The 21,251-nt window shown below is 37.5% G+C and overlaps 1 protein-coding gene across 3 annotated transcripts in view; it reads right to left on the bottom strand.

Moving 5' to 3' along the window:
• Positions 1 to 12,612, bottom strand: part of Sgo2 (shugoshin 2) — a 31,649-nt gene extending 19,037 nt beyond the window's left edge. For 2 of the 3 annotated variants that reach the window (XM_058580356.1, XM_046447619.2), the window contains exons 1-4: positions 12,497 to 12,612; positions 5,647 to 5,775; positions 3,264 to 3,439; positions 2,346 to 2,423 (exon numbers count right to left, since the gene is read on the bottom strand). In XM_058580356.1, the coding sequence (XP_058436339.1) occupies positions 2,346 to 2,423; positions 3,264 to 3,439; positions 5,647 to 5,775; positions 12,497 to 12,503 (390 nt within the window). In that variant the 5' untranslated portion in view covers positions 12,504 to 12,612. Of the gene's footprint in view, positions 1 to 2,345; positions 2,424 to 3,263; positions 3,440 to 5,646; positions 5,776 to 12,035; positions 12,359 to 12,496 lie in introns of those variants that run through there. The other variant, XM_058580357.1, reaches the window with a different exon arrangement.
• Positions 12,613 to 21,251: the final 8,639 nt, after the last annotated feature.

Here is a 21,251-nt window from a genome sequence, read left to right as displayed (position 1 = left end):
AGACAATAGGAAAAGAAAAACTTCTAAAAATCTTAGTATATATGACATTTTTATCAATGCCTAAAGCCTGTATGGAGAAAAAACTACAAAGAGATCTCACTTACTGGCAAAAATAACTCAGTAGCATGAGTTAAAAGAATAATAAATCATTTCTGAAGTTTATCCCAGAACTATGAGATTAGGAAAACTACTAAAATAAGTAATCAGTTGAAACCTAAGAAGAAACACCATATGGTAATCACGCTAAAAAGTTTTTTTTTTTAACATTATTTAGCATTATTTTTATTAAAAATCTCAAAAACAGAGAGATTGCAAGATAATATGTACCTTGCTTTTTGGAATTTAAAAAAAAAAAAAAAAGGGAGCTGGGTACAGGGGCATACACCCCATAGTCCCAGTTCCTCAGAAGGCTGAGATAGGAGGATAACTGAAGCCCAGTTCAACAGAGCGAAGCCCTGGGCAACAAACTGAGACTGTCTCAAAATAAATCAAAACCCACGCAAAGCCTCATTCTCAATGAGAAAAAAAAAAAAAAACACTAAGCAAATTAACTGCATTCTATTACGTTCTAGACATTGTTCCTGCATGCACACAAAAATCCTTGTAATCAAGTTACATTCTGGTGGGATGAATAAAACAAAATTAATGGGTAAAATTATATATTATATAGTATAAAAAGTGGTCAAGGAGAAAAACTAAAGCAGGGAAGCAAGATATAAAATGAAGGGTGGGATGGGCAAGTGTTTAAATTTATACAGAGGAGCCAAGGAAAGCTTCACACGGGAGCTCACAAATATTGGAGCCAAGATGTGAAGGAAGAACAAGTATGGAGGTGCTCAAAGTGGCAGCTCATCTGTGCTCAAGGGAGTAGGCGGGGGTCTGCGGATTGAAGAAGTTAGAGTGAATGGAGGGAAGAGGAGTTTATGAGATGAGAGAAATGACAAGAGTTTCAGTTTTCAGATCAAACTGGGCAAGAGATAAGATGAAGTCACTGGAGGGTTTTAGGCAGAGACTACATTTTAACAGCATCACTGTGGCTTTTATTTTGTCTTGAGAAGAGTGCAGAGCTAAGAGAACAGAAGCAAGAAGCTCAAGTTGGGATGCCATTACAATACTCAGGTAAAAGATGGTGGTACCATGGCCATGGGTGGTGAAAGAAGGTTGTGAAAAAAGGTAGAATTCTGGACAGATCATAAGGACAAAGCTAAAAGGATTGACTAAAGGATCAGAGATTGGGCAAGAAAAAAGATAGGAAAATACTTCAGATAAAGACCTCAAAGAAACCAGTTTGGTAGCAAAAGTGAAATTTGAGATACCTTTCAATGGCCAAATAGGTGTCAAGCAGGTATCTGGATAAGTATCATGTAGAGTTCAGAGGAGACAGCCAGGCTGGAGCCACAAATTCAGGAGTTAACAGTACATGGTGGTAAATAAAACCATGAGATTGATGAACTAAGTCAGGAAAATAAAGAAGAACCAGCAAACAGGATGAAAAATAATAGCTAGAGAGTTAGGATAAGACATAGGTATGTGTGGTCTTCTAAAAGTCATAAAACGGTCAATATTAAGACCAAGGCTTATCTGTAGAGTTTTGCAACATTGACATTAATGGTGATTTTCAGAATAGCAGTATTAGTGGTGAAAACCTAACAGGGGTGGTACAGGAGAAACTGTAGACAGTATATACAAAACTTTGCTATATCCAGACATAGGATGCATCTGTAATCCTAGCTACTTGGAAGGCTGAGTGAAGCAGGAGGATCAAAAATTCCAGGTTATCCCTGGGCAAACTAGCAAGACCCTGTCCAAAAAAAAAAAAAAAAAAAAAAAGGCTGGGGATATAGTTCAATGGTATAGCACTTGCTTAGGTATAGAACAATTTCTTCCACCTAACTTGAATTCACTAGCATTTTCTTCACAATTTTAATGATTCCCTTGTTTACATTTAAATCCATCTAGAATTTATTTTGGAGAATGCTATAAAATAGAATCTGCCTCTTATTTCCACCCCATAAATAGTTTTTCCAATTGTTTCTATCTTTTATTTTAAAATAATATAAATTCTTCCTAATTTGAAATGCCTACCTTTCTATTAAGTTTTTATTTCTGAGTCTGTTTGAAGGCCATTGTATTTCAATGAGCTATGTAACCCTATTACTTTTAATAGATATCTAAATTCAATAACCAATTACATGAAATAATGTGCTGTTAGCCAGTTAAAAATGGATATTATCACTTCTTTGCACAAGGTTTAAAATATGAATCTCTAACCTTGATGGTATTTAGCTATTCTCAATTATCCTCAATAATGCTAAAAAATATTATCCTCACACAAATTCACTTACCTCAGAAAGACTGCTCATTTCAATTGCAGTTATTAAGTTATTGTTCATGAGTGATTCTATTTCAATAAGCTTCTTATTCTGTATATGTAAAATAAAGAGAGACCTCTTTTAATCAGTTAAGATTTGGAGTTTATTATAATACAATACATTTGTGAACACTGTCAATGTGAGAAGATTCAATTGTTTTCTATGGAGATTACATTGAGATAAAAAGGCATTACATTGAATAGTCCAAATAGTCATATACACAGACATTTTGAATGCTTTTGAGATATCAACTATAAATTTTCCTATAAACATTTTTCTATCTTCTTATAATAATATATCACCTAGCAAGTAAACATAATTGGTCAGAGATATTTAATCTTTGAGGATTACAGGTCACTTCTCCATTTTAAATTAATTTCTACTCATTTTAGATTTAGATCTATAGTTGCAGCCTAGCTGATCACTGGCTCTCACTGCCCAGCCTATGGACAGAGAGTTGAAAGTTCAAAGAAAAAGTAACAATTACAACCTTCATTATATTTGGTTTGTAGCCAGGGAAATGCTACCATTAAAGGAGAATACAAACACCAACACCCTGGGAGGGTCCTCATTTCATTTCCCAGGAGAAATTTAGCTCATCCTTCTATAATGTACTAAAGCACCAAGCTTTGCTTATGATAAGCAGTCAAATGTGCATCACAAAATTATACTGGTTTGCAGAGCACACAGCACACATTTAGAATTAGACTGAAGTTAACTATTTTATTACCCATTAGATGTTGGTCCTTTAACACAAATTTACATAGCATATTGATTATCAATGCTTCTTTACAAAATCAAAGACTTAAAAAACATTTTTAATTTCTATAATAATGCAATTAAAAGATTCTAATTACACGTTAGAATTCAAAAACAATATAGTTTCCATACCAAGTTATTTAGTTTTAGACGGAGAAATGCATTCTCAAAATTCAGTTTCTCCACTTCTTTTTGCAACACTGTCTTTTCAGTTGTAATTCTTCTAGAATTCTCTTTTTCTCTACTAAGAGCTTGAGCTAATGCTCTATTGTTGTGCTTTAGAGAAATCTTAAAAATACTAGAATTGTCTGTAAAAAAAATTGAGTTAATATTAAATTTATGCTTTAAGAAATTTTTATATTCCTTAGTAAAACTATTTTTAAAAAATGTATTTCAGTTTATAAGTTTGAACTAAATGCTAGAAAAAAATAACAATACAGATGTTATTTTGAAAAAAACTGTACCCAGAGTTTAAGATGAAGAAATAAAAGCTACACAGAAGATGAAGAAAAGAGTTGCAAAGAGAGCAAAATGTATATAAATGAAGTTGAGAATAAGAGAAGCACAGTAATACAGACCCAGTGTCCTAGACAGTTAGATCAACCATGAAAATGAACTCTAGATACTTATTGCCCTACCTTCTTTCCTACTTTTAAATAGAAGGTAAAACAGAAAAGCTGATCCTACAGCTCTAACTGGCAATGTCTCATAGGAATTGAGATAGTCAATCTGTGAAACATTGAAAGCCAGTTTCTATAGTTCCAGAACTGGATAAATAATTTTATGTTCCCAAAGTCCATTTTTTAAACCTCAAGTGGAAGCCGGGCAAGATAATGAATGCCTGTAATCCCAGCAACTAGGAAAGTGAGGCAGGAGAATCACAAGTTTGAGGCCAGCCTCAGCAATTTAGCAAGGCCCTAAGCAACCTAGCAAGACCCTGTCTCAATCCGTGGTACCAAAATAAAAGGGGGAAGAGGGATGATGGAGATGTGGCTCAGTGGTTAAGCACCTGTGGGTTCAATCCCTGGTACCAAAAGAACATCAAGTGGAAGGGGGCATCCTTACTGTAATTTTGGACAATAGTCAAAACTATGGGATCTCCTACTTACATCCAAAAGAGCCTATCTCTTATTTTTAGGCAGGGACTGCAATCTAAACCTGACCTGTATGCTTTAAATGTACTATGCAAATATGATTCAAATCACTACTGAAATGCTATTCTGTTGGTAGCAAAGAAATTTCAGTGTGCATTCTTTGGTTTAACTCATCTTGAATGTAATATGTTCCCTTTGTACACTTAAAGCATAATTATATTTTTATAATTTGGATTTATATCTTACCATGTGCCAATAACTTATTCCACTGGATAAAAGTATAGTTTATGTAAAATATGTTTTATAAAATGTAATAATATTTTTAGATATTCAGAGAAAATTTGGGCAACTAAAAATCAGGGTCCAAAAAGTAGCTTTATCTTTGGCATTGAGAGAGTAGTTTCAGATAGCACTCCTTGGTATAGCTGGTGGAAAAAGACTAGAACCAGTTCAAAATTTCCAGAAGCTAAAGATAATAACAATTTTCCTGTTGTATTCCTCAAGCACAACATATCCCTTATAATAGGGGGTGCACAATGGGTCCTGCCAAAGAGAGAAGGACTCAGCCACTATAGGAGATGGGCTAACATACAAGATGGCCCTAGAGACCTAGACAGGAGCAACATCATGATTTAAAGATGCTCAAGGCTTATTTATTTCATCACACATACACAACTATCCTTCAGAGGAGATATAGCAGCAGGAAATGTAACTACAAAGGACACTTCCTCCATTCCAACTAAAATGGATATAAACCAATTCAAATAATTTATAGAATTAGTGAGAATTTATTCTGGGGAGTTTCCCCTGTATCCCCTCCCCCTGCCCCTTCATGAATTCATGAAATCCCATTCCCAAGGCATTTAGTATCTTCATAGTGAGCTTTGGCTATATAAAATAACCTACTACAGCACCCCACTCTATGCCAACACCACTCTATGCCAACGCCACTCTAGGTTACCATCCAATTGCCACAGCATGCCAGAACAATCTATTACTCTTTTTAGCTCTTTTCCAGAGAAGTCACTTTGGTATTTTCTTTGCAGCATAAGAGGTAGCTGCCTTGGGTCACCCAAACCTCACTGTTGAAAATTCAGCTGTCACCACTAAGAAAAAAATCAACAAAACTACTCAATTAACAGGAGCTGAAGGACAGAGGAAGGATCAGGGGAAAAAAACTACAACTAACAAAACAGTAGGTTTAGCAATTTTCTATTCTTTCAGACAAGATCTCACTAAGTTGCTAAGGCTGGCCTCAAACTTGTGATCCTCCTGCCTCAGCCTCCTGAGTAGCTAGGATTACAAGTGTGTGCCACCATGCCTAGCATAGTTTTCTATTCTTGATGAAATAAGATAGCAAATATATCAATTCTCCAAGAAAAGTAAAAGTGTGAGTATACTTTAAAACTTATGGTACTTACTGATTATTTTTGTTTTGATTTTTGAAGCAAGAGAAACATTCAACTTAGTCTTTGAAATTCTTCTGTCTTTCACATTTCTCTTAATTCCTGAGGTAATTGAGTTAGCTTCCATCATTGGGTACTCCATCACTGAAATGAAAGAAAAAAAAAAGGGCAAAGGATGGGAGGTAGGAGTTATTAATAATAGTATTAATACAAGTAAAAGGAACAGATCACCCCAAACCAAGATACTTCAATAACAGAATCCACCAACACCACAGGAAAGGGTAATATAATCATATTCTAAAATTTATGCCCTTCAGAGATAAGTATCTGCAAAATTCTTCACATAACATCTGAATGTATGGAAGCAATAAAAAGTAATTTAAAGTAGAATCCAAAAAGGTAAATGACTATTTTTTTTTCATTCAAACCTATATGCCAGGCACTAGACTAAGTACTGAGAACAGAGGAAAGGTTATGATCTCTGCTCTCAAAAAATAAATAATCCAGTGTGGGTACAGACTGTTTTAATACAATGTAGGAAGTTTAATGGAAGCACAGAAGACATATGCCTAGTTTGAGAAAAGGGAGAGGGATTAGAGAAATAGGAAGGAAACTTTAAACTTGACTATTTGTCTATTAGATTTATGGCCTATTAGACCTTAAAGTCTAATTAAAAACTGAAAGATAAAGAAATAATTCAATTATAGTATGAAAAGAACTGTGGTTCTAATGCACAATACACAGAAGTGATTAACTCTACCTGGGCAGAGGAAAAGGATCAGAAAAAGTTTCAATGAGAAAGTGCAGTTGATGTGGAGCCAAGTACTTGGAAAAGACCAACCTCCCAAGCCTGTATTCCTTTCCCAAGTCTCTCAAACTTCACCTGCAGATTTTTAGAAAAACCCCTGTCATCTATTGGAGGTAGGCACCTGAAAGTACTCAGTCCCTCCACTACTACTTACTCTGAGCCCAAAGGACTATCTCTCACTGTGCTCCTTATGTTGATTACAAGAATCCCTAAACTCCCATGTCACCCTATCTCTCTCCTTCTAATCCCTCTCCAGCTCTCTACAACCCTCATTTAATCTTACGTAGGCTGAAAAACGCACCCCAGCAAAGATATGTGGTTCTAAACTTGATGTGGAAAAAGACTCTTTGCAGATTTGAGTAAATTGAGGATCCTATGTAAAGGAGAGATTCTCCAGGTAGGACTTAAATACTGTTCTCAGAGGGGAGAGCAAAGATTGAAGCAATGCTGCCACAAGCCACAGATGGCCAAAGCTGAAAGAGGCAAGGAATGGATTCTTTCCTAGAATCTCTAGGAGAGCAGCTCTGCAGACATTCTGATTTCAGCTCAGTAAATAGTAGAGTTTGGACTTAGCCTCCAGAACTCTAAAAAAATAAATTTCTGTTGTTTTAAGCTACCTTGTTTGTAGTAATTTGCCACAGTAGCCACAGAAAATGATTGTGGTCTCCATTTCTCCCCATGCCCAACTCCTTAAGTCCTCTGAAACTCACAATCCATTGTTAGCAAAACCTCTCTAGCCTCAATATTTTTTCTAAATGTTCACTCCATCCTCTTGAACCAGCCTCTCTCCCGAGGATGCAGACTTTCCAGCAGCCCTGGAGAATAGGCAAGGGATACTTTTTGTCCCATCTCCCTTCTAGAGGCCACATCATATTCATATTTGCAGACCATTCAAACTCCTTTCTCCCTAAAAATTCCCAGTCTTGAATAGACTATCACTAGATTCCATTACTCTGTACCCCTCATTGCTATTGTCCCCTACCATCCTCTGGGTCACTTCTTTTTCTTAGCTGATAATTTCAAATCCTGGCTCACTTTTATTTTCTCTGAGAACACTGAAGTAAAGTGGAAAACTTTCTCAAAATTCCCATTACAGTGACCTACCCCTGTCATCCCATCTGTGTCTTTTCTCCTGTAGCTATAAATGAACTGTCTGTGTTCCTATCTAGAGCCAAGCTTGCCTTACTTAGATATAAATATATGCACTGGATCCCATGCCTTTCCACCTTCTCAAAAACACAACTCCAACAATTCTCTCCTCTAAATCCATCTCCGCTGGATCATTCTCATCAACATGTAAGAGTACTGCTATTTCCCTCATCTTAAAGAACCCTCTCATTCCCACTTCCTCAGAATACTACTCCAATTGTCTTCAGATCTTTACAGCAAAAATCTTTGAAAGAATTATCTATGCGAGTTTGCAATTCTCTCAAAAACCTATTTCAACCATGCATTCACTCTATTACACCTAAACTGTTTTTGCCAAGATCTCTAATGACCTCTGCACTGCTAAATCTCATGGTCAATTCTCAGTCCACATCTAACTGATTTATCAGGATCTATATGAATTTGATATGGTTAATTCCATCTTACTCAAAAACACTTTTTCCTTGACTTCTAGATACCATACTCCTGATCCTAAGCCCCACCTCACCCCCCAGCCATACATGCACACCTAACTAGCTTCTCCCTCACAGTCACTTTTATAGGTCATATAATAGGTTCTCTGCTGGACTTTATATGTACTATTTCATAGTTTCATAGTCCTCATGGCTTAAAATACCATTTGGATAATAAAACTCTCAGAATTTATGTCTCTAATTTGGATCTCTTTCCTGAACTTCCCTGGATTCAAATAGCCAACTGACTATACCACAATTCAACTGAACAACCAAAACAAGTTATCCAATATAGGTGTATCAAATTTAACCTAGCCAAAAGTGCTCTCCTAAGAGCCTTCCCCATTTCAGTTAATGGCAACTCCATTCTTCCTGTTGCTCATGCCAAAACTTTCCCTCACATCCCAATTTACCTTCACAATATATTTAAACTCTGACCTCTTTGGTATGTCCACTGTTACTATCCTACTCCAAGGCACTATCTTGTCTCACCTGAATTTTTGCAATAGGTTCTTGGCTCCCTACTTCTACTACTGCCCTCCCTACAGCAGATAAGTTTATATATTTTGAAACTTTCAAATCGTTCTTATTATTCTCTAAAGTCTTTACAAGTCGAGAAGTCTCTCTGCCATCTCCCCTTCTTCCAATCACTATATCTCAACTCTTGTTTCTCTCCCTATAGCTCATTCCTGTCAGGTCACATTGGTCAGCAAGATCCAAATATTTCTGACATCTCCTAGGCACTCTTCAGTCTCAGGTCCTTTGTATTGTTTATTTTTTATTTAGAATAAATATCCTCTATTTAAAAAGTTCTTCTTCCAGATATACACTGTTTCTGCAAGTCTTCGTTTAAATGTCACCTTCTTAGTGAGGCCGTTTAAAACTAGCTCCTTCCCCTAGCATGACTGACTGATCACTCTTACACTGTCTATTTTTTCATAGCATTTAAATAACTATTTAACATAGAATGTATTGTCTGTCTTCCCCAAGTAGAATCTAAGTTCCATGAGATTATGCATTTTTGTATATTTTATTCAGATTTGGTTTCCAGCTGAAAGAGAACAGTGCCTAGTGAATGCTATGAACACAATAAATATTTGTTGAATGAACAAAACTTTAAAAACTTGTCAGGCATCCAGATTAGGACAGGAATTGCAGGGAGAAGGAAAGGTATGTGCAAATGCATGGAAATGAAACATTTTAAAAAATACAAGTGTTCCCTTATACTACTCTATACCTGCTATCTCTAATTCTTCCTCTCCCAGTCTTATATGATGCTGCTACAATGATTTTTCTCCATTACTTTATAGAAACTCTTCATTAAGGTCACTAAATTACCATGTTGTTAAATCAAATAACAGTCTTCAAAAGTCCAATTCTCATTTAAATCAGATCATTCCCTTCTTTTGACATAGTTTCTTTCACTTAGCTTCTAAAACAGCACATTCTTCTGAGTTTTCTCCTGTCTTAGTCTTTTCTATTGGTTATTCTTTATATCTTTAATAACATTGGAGTTACCCAGATCTCAACTCTTGGATCTCATCTCTTCTCTATTTACATATTCACCCTGGGGCTATCATTCAGTGTCCTGACTTTTAAATCTTTTTTTTTTGTATATATTTTTTTAGTTGTAGATGGACACAATCTTTATTTATTTTATGTGGTGCTGAGGATCAAACCCAGTAACTCACATGTGCTAAGCAAGTGCTCTACCATTGAGTCATAACCCAGCCCCTGACTTTTAAATCTTAATGCTGATGATTCTCACATTTATATTCTCAATCTACATTCTTCCCTGAACTTGATTAATTCATCTGCTCACTCCTCATCTCCTATTTAAATGTTTATTATTATTTCAAATTTAACATGTCCTAAATTCCCCCTACCCCGAACCTGTTCCACCATGTTCTCTTCATCTCATTTAATGGTAACTCCATCCTTCCAGTTGCTCAAGACAGAAACTTCTCTTTCTTTCATATCCACATCCACTCTTATCATCAATCATGCTTTCAGAATATATCTCCATGGGTCACTTACCACTATATGTACTGCTACCACTCTGATCCAAGATGACATTCTCTTTCATATACATTACTGCTACAATTTCCTAAATGGTGTCATTACTACTATCTTCTCCCTCACTGTCTATTCTCAAAGCAGCAACCAGAAACATCCTACTAAATTTAATAAATTCATATAATAACTCCTACATTATAAAAACCTCCAGTGGCCTTCCATGTCACTCAATCTTTGTGATAGCCTACAGAGTACTATACAATTTGTTACTTCTTCCCTTTCTCAACTCCCCTATCTACATACCTTTTTTACCTTTTCACTAAGTTCCTGCCACTTGGGCCACTTTGACACGCTTCCAGTGCTGAGCCAATGCATTCCTTTTTTTCCTTCCTATCAACTCTTCCTTCAAAAACTATAGGGGTTGCTCACTTCCTTCAAGTCTCTGCTCAAATATCCCTTTCTTAATAAGGCTTCCCATTCAAACTATTTACAATTGCACATCTGTCACCATTTCCCTTTCCTGGTTTATTTTTCTCCATTGATTTATCAGTCTAACAAAAACCTAAGTAATTTTCTTATTTAATGTGTTATGTTTTCTCTTACTGAAATGTAAGCATAGTGGGGTCATGAATTTTTTTTATCAAGTTTGTTTGTTGCTCTATTCTCAGAGCCTAGAACAGTTCCTTGCATATAGCAGCTACTAGATAAACATTTGTAGAAAAAAAATGAGTAGGGATGAATGAAAGAACTTTCCAATAGTAAAATCTGCCCAGTATTGGAATGGGTCTATTGAAAGCATTGAGCAGATGTCAAGAAAATAATGGGCAAATAATTTTAGAAGGAATTTCTAGAAGAGAGAAGAAGTTAAACGAAGAACGCTTTCAATATTAGGGCTTGGGACTGGGGTTGTGGCTCAGTGGTAGAGCACTTGCCTGGCATGTATAAGGTACTGGGTTCGATTTTCAGCACCACATATAATAAATAAGTGAATAAAATAAAGGTCCATCAACAACTAAAGACATTAAAAAAATTAAGGCTCAATGCAGCTTCCAAAAATTTCATCAAAAATAAACTTTAAAATCAAAGATCATGGAACTGGGGTTGTAGCTAAGTGGTAGAGTGCTTGCCTGGCATGGGTAAGGCACTGGGTTTGATTCTCAGCACCACATATAAATAAAATATAATAAAGGTCTATCAACAACTAAAAAAAAAAATAAAAATCAAAGATCACTCTCTATTCCATTGGCAGTAAAACACAAGAACACAGAACCTCCATACAAACCACTGCATCTCACATATCTGAAAGATAACTTAACATAAAAAAAAAAAAAAAACAAAAAACTCCAGTCAGGAAAATCAAATTTCATTTTACTAATTAGGAAACCACAGCTGAACTGCCCTCCCCAATAAGCTGATTCTTACACACGTCCTAAATTAATAAACAGAGCTATCACCCATACAAATGCTCGTGCTAGAAATCAGGGACTCTTCCTTAATGTCTTCCTTAACACTGTTAAGGAAGTCCATCCTCTGCCCTTCCCGACTGTCACATCCCATATCAATGACCCCACCAAAGAGCACCACAGAAGTCAGAACCACACCACTGGAATATCCTTCCAGGGTGAGTTACCATCTAAACAGACATTAGAGACAGTGGTTAGAACTCAGTGGAGCCCCAGTTTCAACATTTCACAGCTAAGTAATTTCAACATCTCTTAAGTCTCAATTTCCAGATTAAAATAATTTTATACTATATAAAATTATAGTATATAAGGCACTGAGCCCACGTATGTACAGTGCCTTGTATGCGACCTGCTACATAGACAGCACTCAATATCTGTAGCTCCTAGCCAGCCCGCATCTCCGCTCTCTCTAAATACAAAATATTCTGGTCCACATCCAATTCTGAATAAGATCCTTCATCTAGAAACAGCATCACTCCTATTTTACTTAAATCCTACCTGTACCTCAAGGAGACCCAGTTCAAGTTCAAGTTCTCCCCAGTCTTCCATCACTCTTCGCCTCAGGCCAGCTTCTCTTCTAAAGGAGCGCTCCAAAGGAGTGAGCTCCCTCCCTCGAACCTTTACAGCCAGCATCCCTAACAATCATTCCGTAGTTTGTATCGAGCACTGGAAATCTTTATAGAAGCAGGGAATCGAGCAGTCACAAAGACAGAAACCCTTTCCCTCGAGGAGCTGGTGGCTCGACGGCCCCCGCCCTACCCCGGCCCAGCAGGTCGTTTAAACCAAGCAGAGCCTAAGAAAAGAACCAGCCCCCCATAACCGGGCAGCGGCAGCAGTCGGGATCCGGAAGCGCAGAGGACGGGCCAGAGGCCAGGCTGACAGACCCAGGAGGCGCAGCTCGAGAAAGGCACAGACTCTGCCATTCTGGGGACGGCCAGAGTCACAGGTCACTGACTTACCGCTCATTTAGCGTGGGGAACGGCCACCCAGGTCCGGGAGCTCGGCGCGCAGCCGCAACCAGAGCTCAGGTTTAAATTACACAGCCGTTAGCGGTTGCCGCAGCAGCCAATCACGTTCCGAGAAGGAGGTGAAAAGACGCTCGGTTTCCAGGAAGTGGGCGGTGGAAGGGGCGGGGCTCCGCTGAAAGCGCTGAGGGGGCGTGGCTAGGGGAATTGGACTACTAGCGTGACAGGGACGCCCTTGGATTTTGAGCAGGTGACGTGCCTTTGTTTTGAAGTGTGGTTGAAAAAAGGAAACACGCCTCTGACAAAATACCTTTATTAATCAGACTTCGGAAAGACTTGACAGCCGCCTCAAGTCTGCTGAAAGGTTTATATTGTTTACATAACTGGGAGACTACCTGCCTACATCTCACCATTTTTTTCTGCATATTTTCATTCCCAATTGTGATGCCAGACTCTTTAGGGTTCCCTTAAAGGCATTCCTCACTCGACTTTTTGGGGGGATGGGGGTGGGAGAGTACTGGGGATTGAACTCAGGGGCACTCAACCACTGAGCCACATCCCCAGCCCTATTTTGTATTTAATTTAGAGACAGGGTGTCACTGGGTTGCTTAGCGCCTTCCTTTTGCTGAGGCTGGCTTTGAACCTGTAGTCCTCATGCCTCAGCCTCCCAAGCCACTGGGATTACAGGCGTGCCCCACCGCGCACGTCTATCATCAGTTTTTGGTTTATTTGGGAATATTTGAGAATCACAACTTTCCATCTTTGAAGAATCTATATAGTCAAGTGATGCAAGAAGTGCTTTTGAGTTAAGATATTTTGTCTATTTATAGATTTAGAGGTCAATCTTCCTACAGATCTGAATCCTACTTACATGAATCTTCTATAAGTAGAAAAGTATTTAATGGTTGACCAGTTGAAAAAAAATACAATAAAAACTTCAGTAATAACAGTTTCAAATGTAATATGTTGAATATGGAAATTTCTGGTTACCTAGGAGTTAGCTAGCACTATATTTTGTTTAATTAATCTAGAACATTAAATTGCTCAATGCATATTTTGTTTCTTTAAATGAACCTTGTCATGGCTCTGCCATTTAATGGTTATTTAATTTTGACCAAGTTATTTAATCTTTCTAGGCTTCTGTTTCCTCGTTGGCAAAATGGAGATTGATAACAACATCCAATATATTTTTATGATGGTTTCTTTTGTTCAGAGACATTATAAAAACGCTTTCCTCCTAACACACTAATTTTGTAGCTACAACTTCAAAACTAAAATAAATAGAAAAAGGAGACAGGGAATTCAGAGGAAGAAAAGATGTTTTAAAGATAATAGGACAAGCTGGGGTGGGGGGCGTGGTGGCTCATGCCTGTACTTCCATAAACTTGGGAGGCTGAGGTGACTTGGGAGGCTGAGGTAGGAGGATCTGGAATTCAAAGCCAGCCTCAGCAACTTAGTGAGGCACTACAACTCAGTGAGACCCTGTCTCTAAATAAAAATTTAAAAAGGACTGGGGATGTGGGTTAGTGGTTAAGCACCCCTGAGTTTAATTCCCAGTACATAATAATAATAATAATAATAGGACAAGAATTCCAACACATTTTTAGAAAAATACTATCTTATTTTTAGCAGTTAAGATGCAAGTGCTTTGTAATTATAAAATGCTTTTCAAAATGTAAATTCTTATCACACACAAATATAATTAACTGGGCTGAATTTAACCTGATCTTAGCTTGCTTTCCAGTCATTTTTGCTTTTTGATATAATAGACAAAGGCAGTAGCCCTGGATTAAGAGTCAAGAGATAACAGTTGTAGTTCAGCCTTTAGTTCTATGTTCCTAATTACAAATTTCTTATCTATAAAATAAACCAATTAAGTAAGGTCACAGTTTTATTGTGATACTTTCCTGCACTGGACACTGATTTTGTTCCTTTCCCTGTTTTCCTTTAAATTCTTTACCTGATTTTTTTCCTACCTAAGGCTGAATTCCAGGCAATTAAAATTTGGTTGTCCTGAGCCACACAGCTCACATTTCAAAAAAAAGCAAAGAAAAAGGAGAACAAAAAAAGCTGATTGCTAAAATCTTTTCTAAAATCCTCTTTAACAGATCAGCATTACTGAAACAAAAATCATCCAAGAAAAATGATCCCTGAGAAGGAGCCAAGCAAAAGTCACTGCAAATCAATAAACTAATAAAACAAAGTAGAAATAGTGTACCTTCATTTTATTAAACCACCTAATCTGATCATGTGTGCCATTCTAACTGGATGAATTGCATCAAGAAAAACTAACCAAGGCTGATAGAAGCAGAAAAAGTTATTGGGTGGAGAGAATAGAGATACAGCATTTGCAGCACCTGTTCCAGACCTCTGGAGTGGCATAGCACCCTAGAAGTCTATAGTCATTGCCCTACACCTTCCAGGAACAGCAGAGCCTTGAAGACAGATCACCCTATATGAGACTGCTCCCCCAAGCAGAAGCAATCATCTCAGGGGAATTGAATTGCCCCCTTCCAGGATCATAATTCTGATAGATAAACATTTTGAGCAGCAAATAAAAATTCCTTCCTCTGATGATAAAGATTCTCTGGGGCCATCTCAAAGAACCAGAGCTGAGATACTACTCAAACAGACCACAGTTTGACCAGACCGTTTAATTATGCATACTCTTTCCTCCTGCTCCAATTCTTCCTCCAGTTAAACCTAAAGCTCATAGCACCCAGAGGTAAGGCTGAGGTGCTTTATCTCACTTTACCTTTCCAATGAGGTCATATTGTTTGAACTTTATTTTTTCTGTTTTTCATCATTACAGAGTCTATTTGTTTTGAGGGAGAATGATTGGATCTAATTCGTTGGAAACCCTCCCTCATCAAAGTCAGGCATCTGGCCTGGGATTCCAGTAAAAATCTTAACTCCCCTACATTCTTCTATTTTTTTTGCTGCCAATGCAAAGGAACAGCAGTTGTAGAAAACAATGAATTCTGCTATTTGAGGTCTTTTTAGAATATATAGATGGAAATCCCCAGTAGATACACAGATAAATATGGAGTTGAAAAGAGATGGCTAGATTTGAGAGTCATCATGTAACAGTGGTCCCTTCACCTTCTGAATATAGCCCCCATTGCTCTAAGGGTTTTTTTCCCCCACCTTCTCTTCTCCCATTTTCCCCCTCCCTGACTAACAAGATTAGAAAGACAGTGTTATCTTTTCTTCCCCTAGTTAATTGCCCTTGAACACATCCAACACAGGCAGGAGATGCCTGCAGAGAATCTGGGAAACTAATATCTCCCAAATTAACCTGTGAATCCTAACATGCCCTTGGTATACCCTGGGACTCCCTACCAGAGCACACCTTGAAGAGGGTTATATTAAAAGCCCCCTGTCCCTCCTGAAAAAGAGTCACAGCCTTTGGAACAGGAGTCGCCATGTTTCTCTTTTGCTAGCAAAGCAATAAACCTTCTTTTTCCTTTTCCTTTTTTTTTAAATTTTTTTATTGTTGGTTGTTCAAAACATTACATAGTTCTTGATATATCATATTTCACACTTTGATTCAAGTGGGTTATGAACTCCCATTTTTACCCCGTATACAAATTGCAGAATCACATCAGTTACACATCCATTGATTTACATATTGCCATACTAGTGTCTGTTGTGTTCTGCTGCCTTTCCTATCCTCTACTATCCCCCCTCCCCTCCCCTCCCCTCCCTTCCCCTCCCCTCTTCTCTCTCTGCCCCCTCTACTGTCATTCATTTGTCCCCCTTGTATTATTTTTCCCTTTCCCCTCACTTCCTCTTGTATGTACTTTTGTATAACCCATTACTCTGCATTAAAAAATGACAAAAATCATAGAATTTGCAGGGAAATGGATGGCATTAGAGCAGATTATGCTAAGTGAAGCTAGCCAATCCCTAAAAAACAAATGCCAAATGTCTTCTTTGATATAAGGAGAGTAACTAAGAACAGAGTAGGGTCGAAGAGCATGAGAAGAAGATTAACATTAAACAGGGATGAGAGGTGGGAGGGAAAGGGAGAGAGAAGGGAAATTGCATTGTAAATTTCTTAAAAAAAATTAGATGATGTCTATAAATACACTCACCTGAATAGGCTCATCCTTTCCTGCAAGGCAGGAAAGGAAAGTATAAATACTAAAAATTCACCCTAAACATTTGTCATAAAGGTTTTGTACGTTCACCCTTAAAAGCAAATGTGAAGTATTTTTCTTCATAAAAATATGACTAGCAATTTTTGTTAATTCACAAAATATAATTTATCTTCTCCATCATCTGAATTTCATCAAGATAGATGAATAGCTAAATGGTTTTGTTAAGATCATAGTTACCCTTTTAGAATTGATGGCATTATAGGAGAGGAAAAGAAAGAGCCATTCTCCACTCCTCCCACCCTAACACATGATGCAATAGCAAGGAAACAGCCAGCCATCTGCAAGCTAGGCTGAGAGTCCTTACCAAAAATGGATCAGCTGGCACCTTAATGTTGAACTTCTCAGTCTCCAGAACTGTGAGAAATAAATTTCTGTTGTTTAAGCCATCCAGTCTATGATATTTCATTATCGCAGTCCAAACTAATACAATTGTGCGTATGTCAGTCTCTTTGAGTATATGTGTGATTATATATGGGGTGTGTGTGTGAATTGTCCACATTTTTAGTGCATTTTTATCCAGTGGTTTTTACATTACCCACTCTTCCTTCTCAGGTTTTTGTCTGGAATATTTGTTTTAAATGTTTTCTCCCAGATTGCAATTTGTCTTTTGTCATTATTTATGATTGTTAGTCAAAAAATTTAGACATTGTCAAATTCATTGATTCTATTTTTTACTTCATTTGAATTTTGAATCATAGTAGGTAGAATTTTTTTTTCTATACCAAATACATGTTTCATTATACTAACTTATATGGTTTAATAGTTGGCATTCACATTCCTGGTCCATTTGGATTTTATTCTTGATTATGGTATGAGGTGGTGAATCTAATTTGGTCTTTCTCCAAATTAGTAGGACCTGGTTGTCCTACAAATACTTATTAAAATATTCATTTTTTCTCTAGTGATATGAGAAACTACTTTTATCACATACTAAATTCCCATACAAATTAGGACCAATTGTTGGAACTTTCTCTCTTATTGCACTGGTCTATTCATCTATTCATGTGCCAATACCATGAGTGGATAAAAGATCAGATTTATGATATATATTTGTGTGTGTGTGTGTGTAGTGTGTGCTGGAGATTGAACCCAGGAACTTGTGCATGTGAGGTAAGCACTCTACCAACTGCGCTATATCCCCAGCCCAGATTTATAATATACTTTTATATTGTAAATATAATATATTTATATTTTATTTACTTTTATTTTCCTCTTTTACTTTTATTTTCCTCTTTCTCTATTCTCTTTCATCTTATTGTGCTATTTCTACTTTGTCAGGACCTACATGAATCTAGCATGTTTTTATAGAGTTCAGTTTTCAATTTCCCAAGTTATGTAATTTAAGCTCTATCTTCCTCTTCCTCCCCTCAGCCCTGACCTGCCTTTAGACTGAATCAAGAAAGCAGAAGCCACTTGATCAGACTTTCTCATCTTCCCTTTCCTCCTATGAATTCTACCGAGCTGAACTTAAATCTGTTTTACTTTTTATCCCTACTCTTGTTAAACTGAAATTTCTCCACTTGAACTGTAACTCTAGTATCCTTTCCCTTTGTTAAGCTTTTCATTCTTTCAAATGTCCCTTCTCTCTCCTGCATCACCCATCTCTATCTATCTACTAAATAATTTCCATCCACACAAACTTTTCTGTTGACTATCATTCAAAAACTCCTTAACTTGACCCTTATTTCTCTTCAATCACACCCCACTTCTCTTTATCACTCATCTTTTCTAAAGAGTTATATCTAGTCTCCCATCTCCTGCTCACTCTCCAACCTCTTTTATCTGGATTTGCAGCTTCACCATTGCATTTATTTTGGTTTGGTCTTAAATGTCCATAAAAACCATGTGCCAAAGGCCCTGTGGTGGAACCTTTAGGAGGTAAAGCCTATGGGAGAAAATTAGGTCAAGTGTATGCCTTTGAAGGGGATGTTGGGACCCTGGTCCCTTCTTCTCTCTGCTTCCTGGGTGCCATGAGGTGAGCAGCTTTGCTCCACCATACACTCTCCACCATGATATTCTGCCTTGCTATAGGTCCAAAGTGATGAGGCCAAGCAACTATGAACTGAAACCTATAATCATCAGACAAAATAATCCTTTCATTCTTGTAAGTGGTAGAAAGCTGACACAGCATTAAAATTGCTCTTGTCAAGATCACCAAGAACTCTGACATTATTAAATCTAATGGACTTTTGATCTCTCATTGGCATTTGATAGCAAGTGAAACTTTGCTCTCTTGGATCCTATAATTTCATATTCTCCTCTTCCTCAGATTCTTCCTTCTAAGCTTGACCTCTAATTGTTGAAGTCAGTCTTATTTATCTGTCCTTTCTGCAGATGACTTCATCCAGTTCCATGGCTTTAAGTGCTTATGCCTTCTACATTTACACCTTTATCACAGAACTTTACTTTTGATCTCCAGATTTACTCGATTGCTATTTATCTCTTTAGTTAGATGTCTTGTTAAACTTCTAAATTTTACTAGTCCAAAATACAACCTTTCCCTCAAGCCCATTCCTCTCCCATAATGCACCATCTCAATAAATTTACCATCATTCAGTTGTTCAAGCTAACAATTCAGCAGGAATCCTGCATTTCCCTCTTTCCCTTATTTTCCATATGTGGCAGCCATGAATGTGCACCTCTCAGATCTCCAGTTGCAGGATTGTTGACTGACTGCCCAAGCTGCTGTACCCTGACATCCATCACTATGTTTCAAGCTGCACTTCCCAGCAGTCACTACTGAGAACAGCTGGTATAAAGGCAGAGAGACCTGGGACTCTTCTGATGGGAGACCTTGGTTTGAAGACTCCCCATTAACTTTGCTGAACTTTCTTAGAATGGCATCATGTGTACAATTTTTCCTATCCTTCCTTTCCTTTTTTTCCACAAGGATTACCTTGTATCTATTCTGATATCTCTTCCGATTACTCTCAAATGCATTCCAATTTTTCCTTCACAGTTGTTTCCCTCAAATCTCTTGCATGTCTTACCTGACTTTGTTGGTTGCTGCCCGAAAGATCTAAACCAACACATTGTAGTTGACCCATTCACATTTTTTATGTCATTTCTGTCCCCTAAATATATTTCTTGCATCCCTTCTTTATCCACTTCTCTCTATTGTCATCATCACTCAGGTGGAGCTATGATTCAACCCCCCCCTATTGTAACAGTTGGCTATTCTTATTTATTTATTTTTGTTCTAATTAGTTATACATGACAGCAGAATACATTTTGATTCATTATACACAAATGGAGCACAACTTTTCATTTATCTGGTTACATACTACGCAGAGTCATACCATTCAAGCAATCATACATGTACATAGGATAATAATGTCTGTCTCATTCCACCATCTTTCTCACCCCCAAACCCCTTCCCTCCTCAGTTCCCTCTGCCCAATCCAAAGTTTCTCCATTCTTCCCTAGCCCACTCTCCACTTATGGATCAGCATCAGCTTAATAGAGAACAGTTGGCTATTTTTATGCCTTTCCTCTATTCTCATCACAGTAGGTAGAGTGATTTCTTTTTTTAAAGTAAATCATTGTGTCACTGACATGCTTAATACCTTTCAGTGGCTTCTCATTATGCTTCAAAGTAAAATTTGCCCTCCTGCTATGTCCACAAGATGCCTTAAAACCTGGCTTCTTCTTCTCTCTTCAACTTCATCTCCTATTACCTTTTGCTAGTCCTGGTGCCCACCAAGTTTCAGACATCTTAGCATCCTTTCTTTTTCTACAAACAAACAGCTGAGTCCTCTGTTCTTCCTCCATCCTGAAATATTTTCTTCCAACCCTTCAGAAGGTAGGCTTATTTTTAGCTCTCAACTTAAACATCTTTATCAGTGCAGACTTCTCCAACCAAGCTCAGATGCCTACCCAACTTTGTTCTGACTTTTCTGCTAGGTAGTTATCACTCTCTGTAACTATTTTGCTTAGGTTTGTTTCTCCCACTTGAACAGAGGATATCAAGTTATGGCCCATAACTGCCATTTGTTTTTCAATGGCTCTAGATCTAAGAATGGATGCTATATATTTAAGAGTTTGAAAAAAATAATAGCACATTTTAAAAGACTATTTCATGACACTTAAAAATATGTGAAATTTGAATTTCAGTGTCCTTAATAAAGCTGGAACATGACTGTTATGGTCTGGCTCTGTGGTGTCCTTTCAAAGTTCACGTTTAGAAAATGCAAGAGTTTAGAGGTGAAATGATTAAGTTATGAGAATCTTCACTTAGTAAATGCATTAATTCACTTGAATGGATTAAGTAGGTAGTAACTAGTAACTGGGCAGGTAGGGTGTGACTGAATAGGGTGGGTCTCTGGGAGTGTGCCTTTGGGGTACATATTTCCTCCCTGATAGTGAAGCTCTCACTGCTTCCTGGTGGCCTTTGGGAGCTGTTTTCCTCCTACTCACCCTCCATGCCTCACCTCAGGTCCAGAACAATGGAGGTGGCCCTCTGTGGATGGAGACCTCTGAAACTGTGAGCCCTGAATAAATTTTTCCTTCTCTACACTGTTGTCAGGTCTTTTGGTCATAGTGACAAAAAAGCTGACTAAAACAACAGCATTCACTCATTTCCATAT

The sequence above is a fragment of the Marmota monax genome, unplaced genomic scaffold (genome assembly GCF_021218885.2).
Source record: "Marmota monax isolate L192 unplaced genomic scaffold, Marmota_monax_Labrador192_F-V1.1 WCK01_AAM20220418_F8-fsc00007, whole genome shotgun sequence".
NCBI classification, from domain to species: Eukaryota; Metazoa; Chordata; class Mammalia; order Rodentia; family Sciuridae; genus Marmota; species Marmota monax.
The sequence above is the reverse complement of the archived record's forward strand: the minus strand, read 5'-3'. Positions and strand labels throughout refer to the sequence as shown.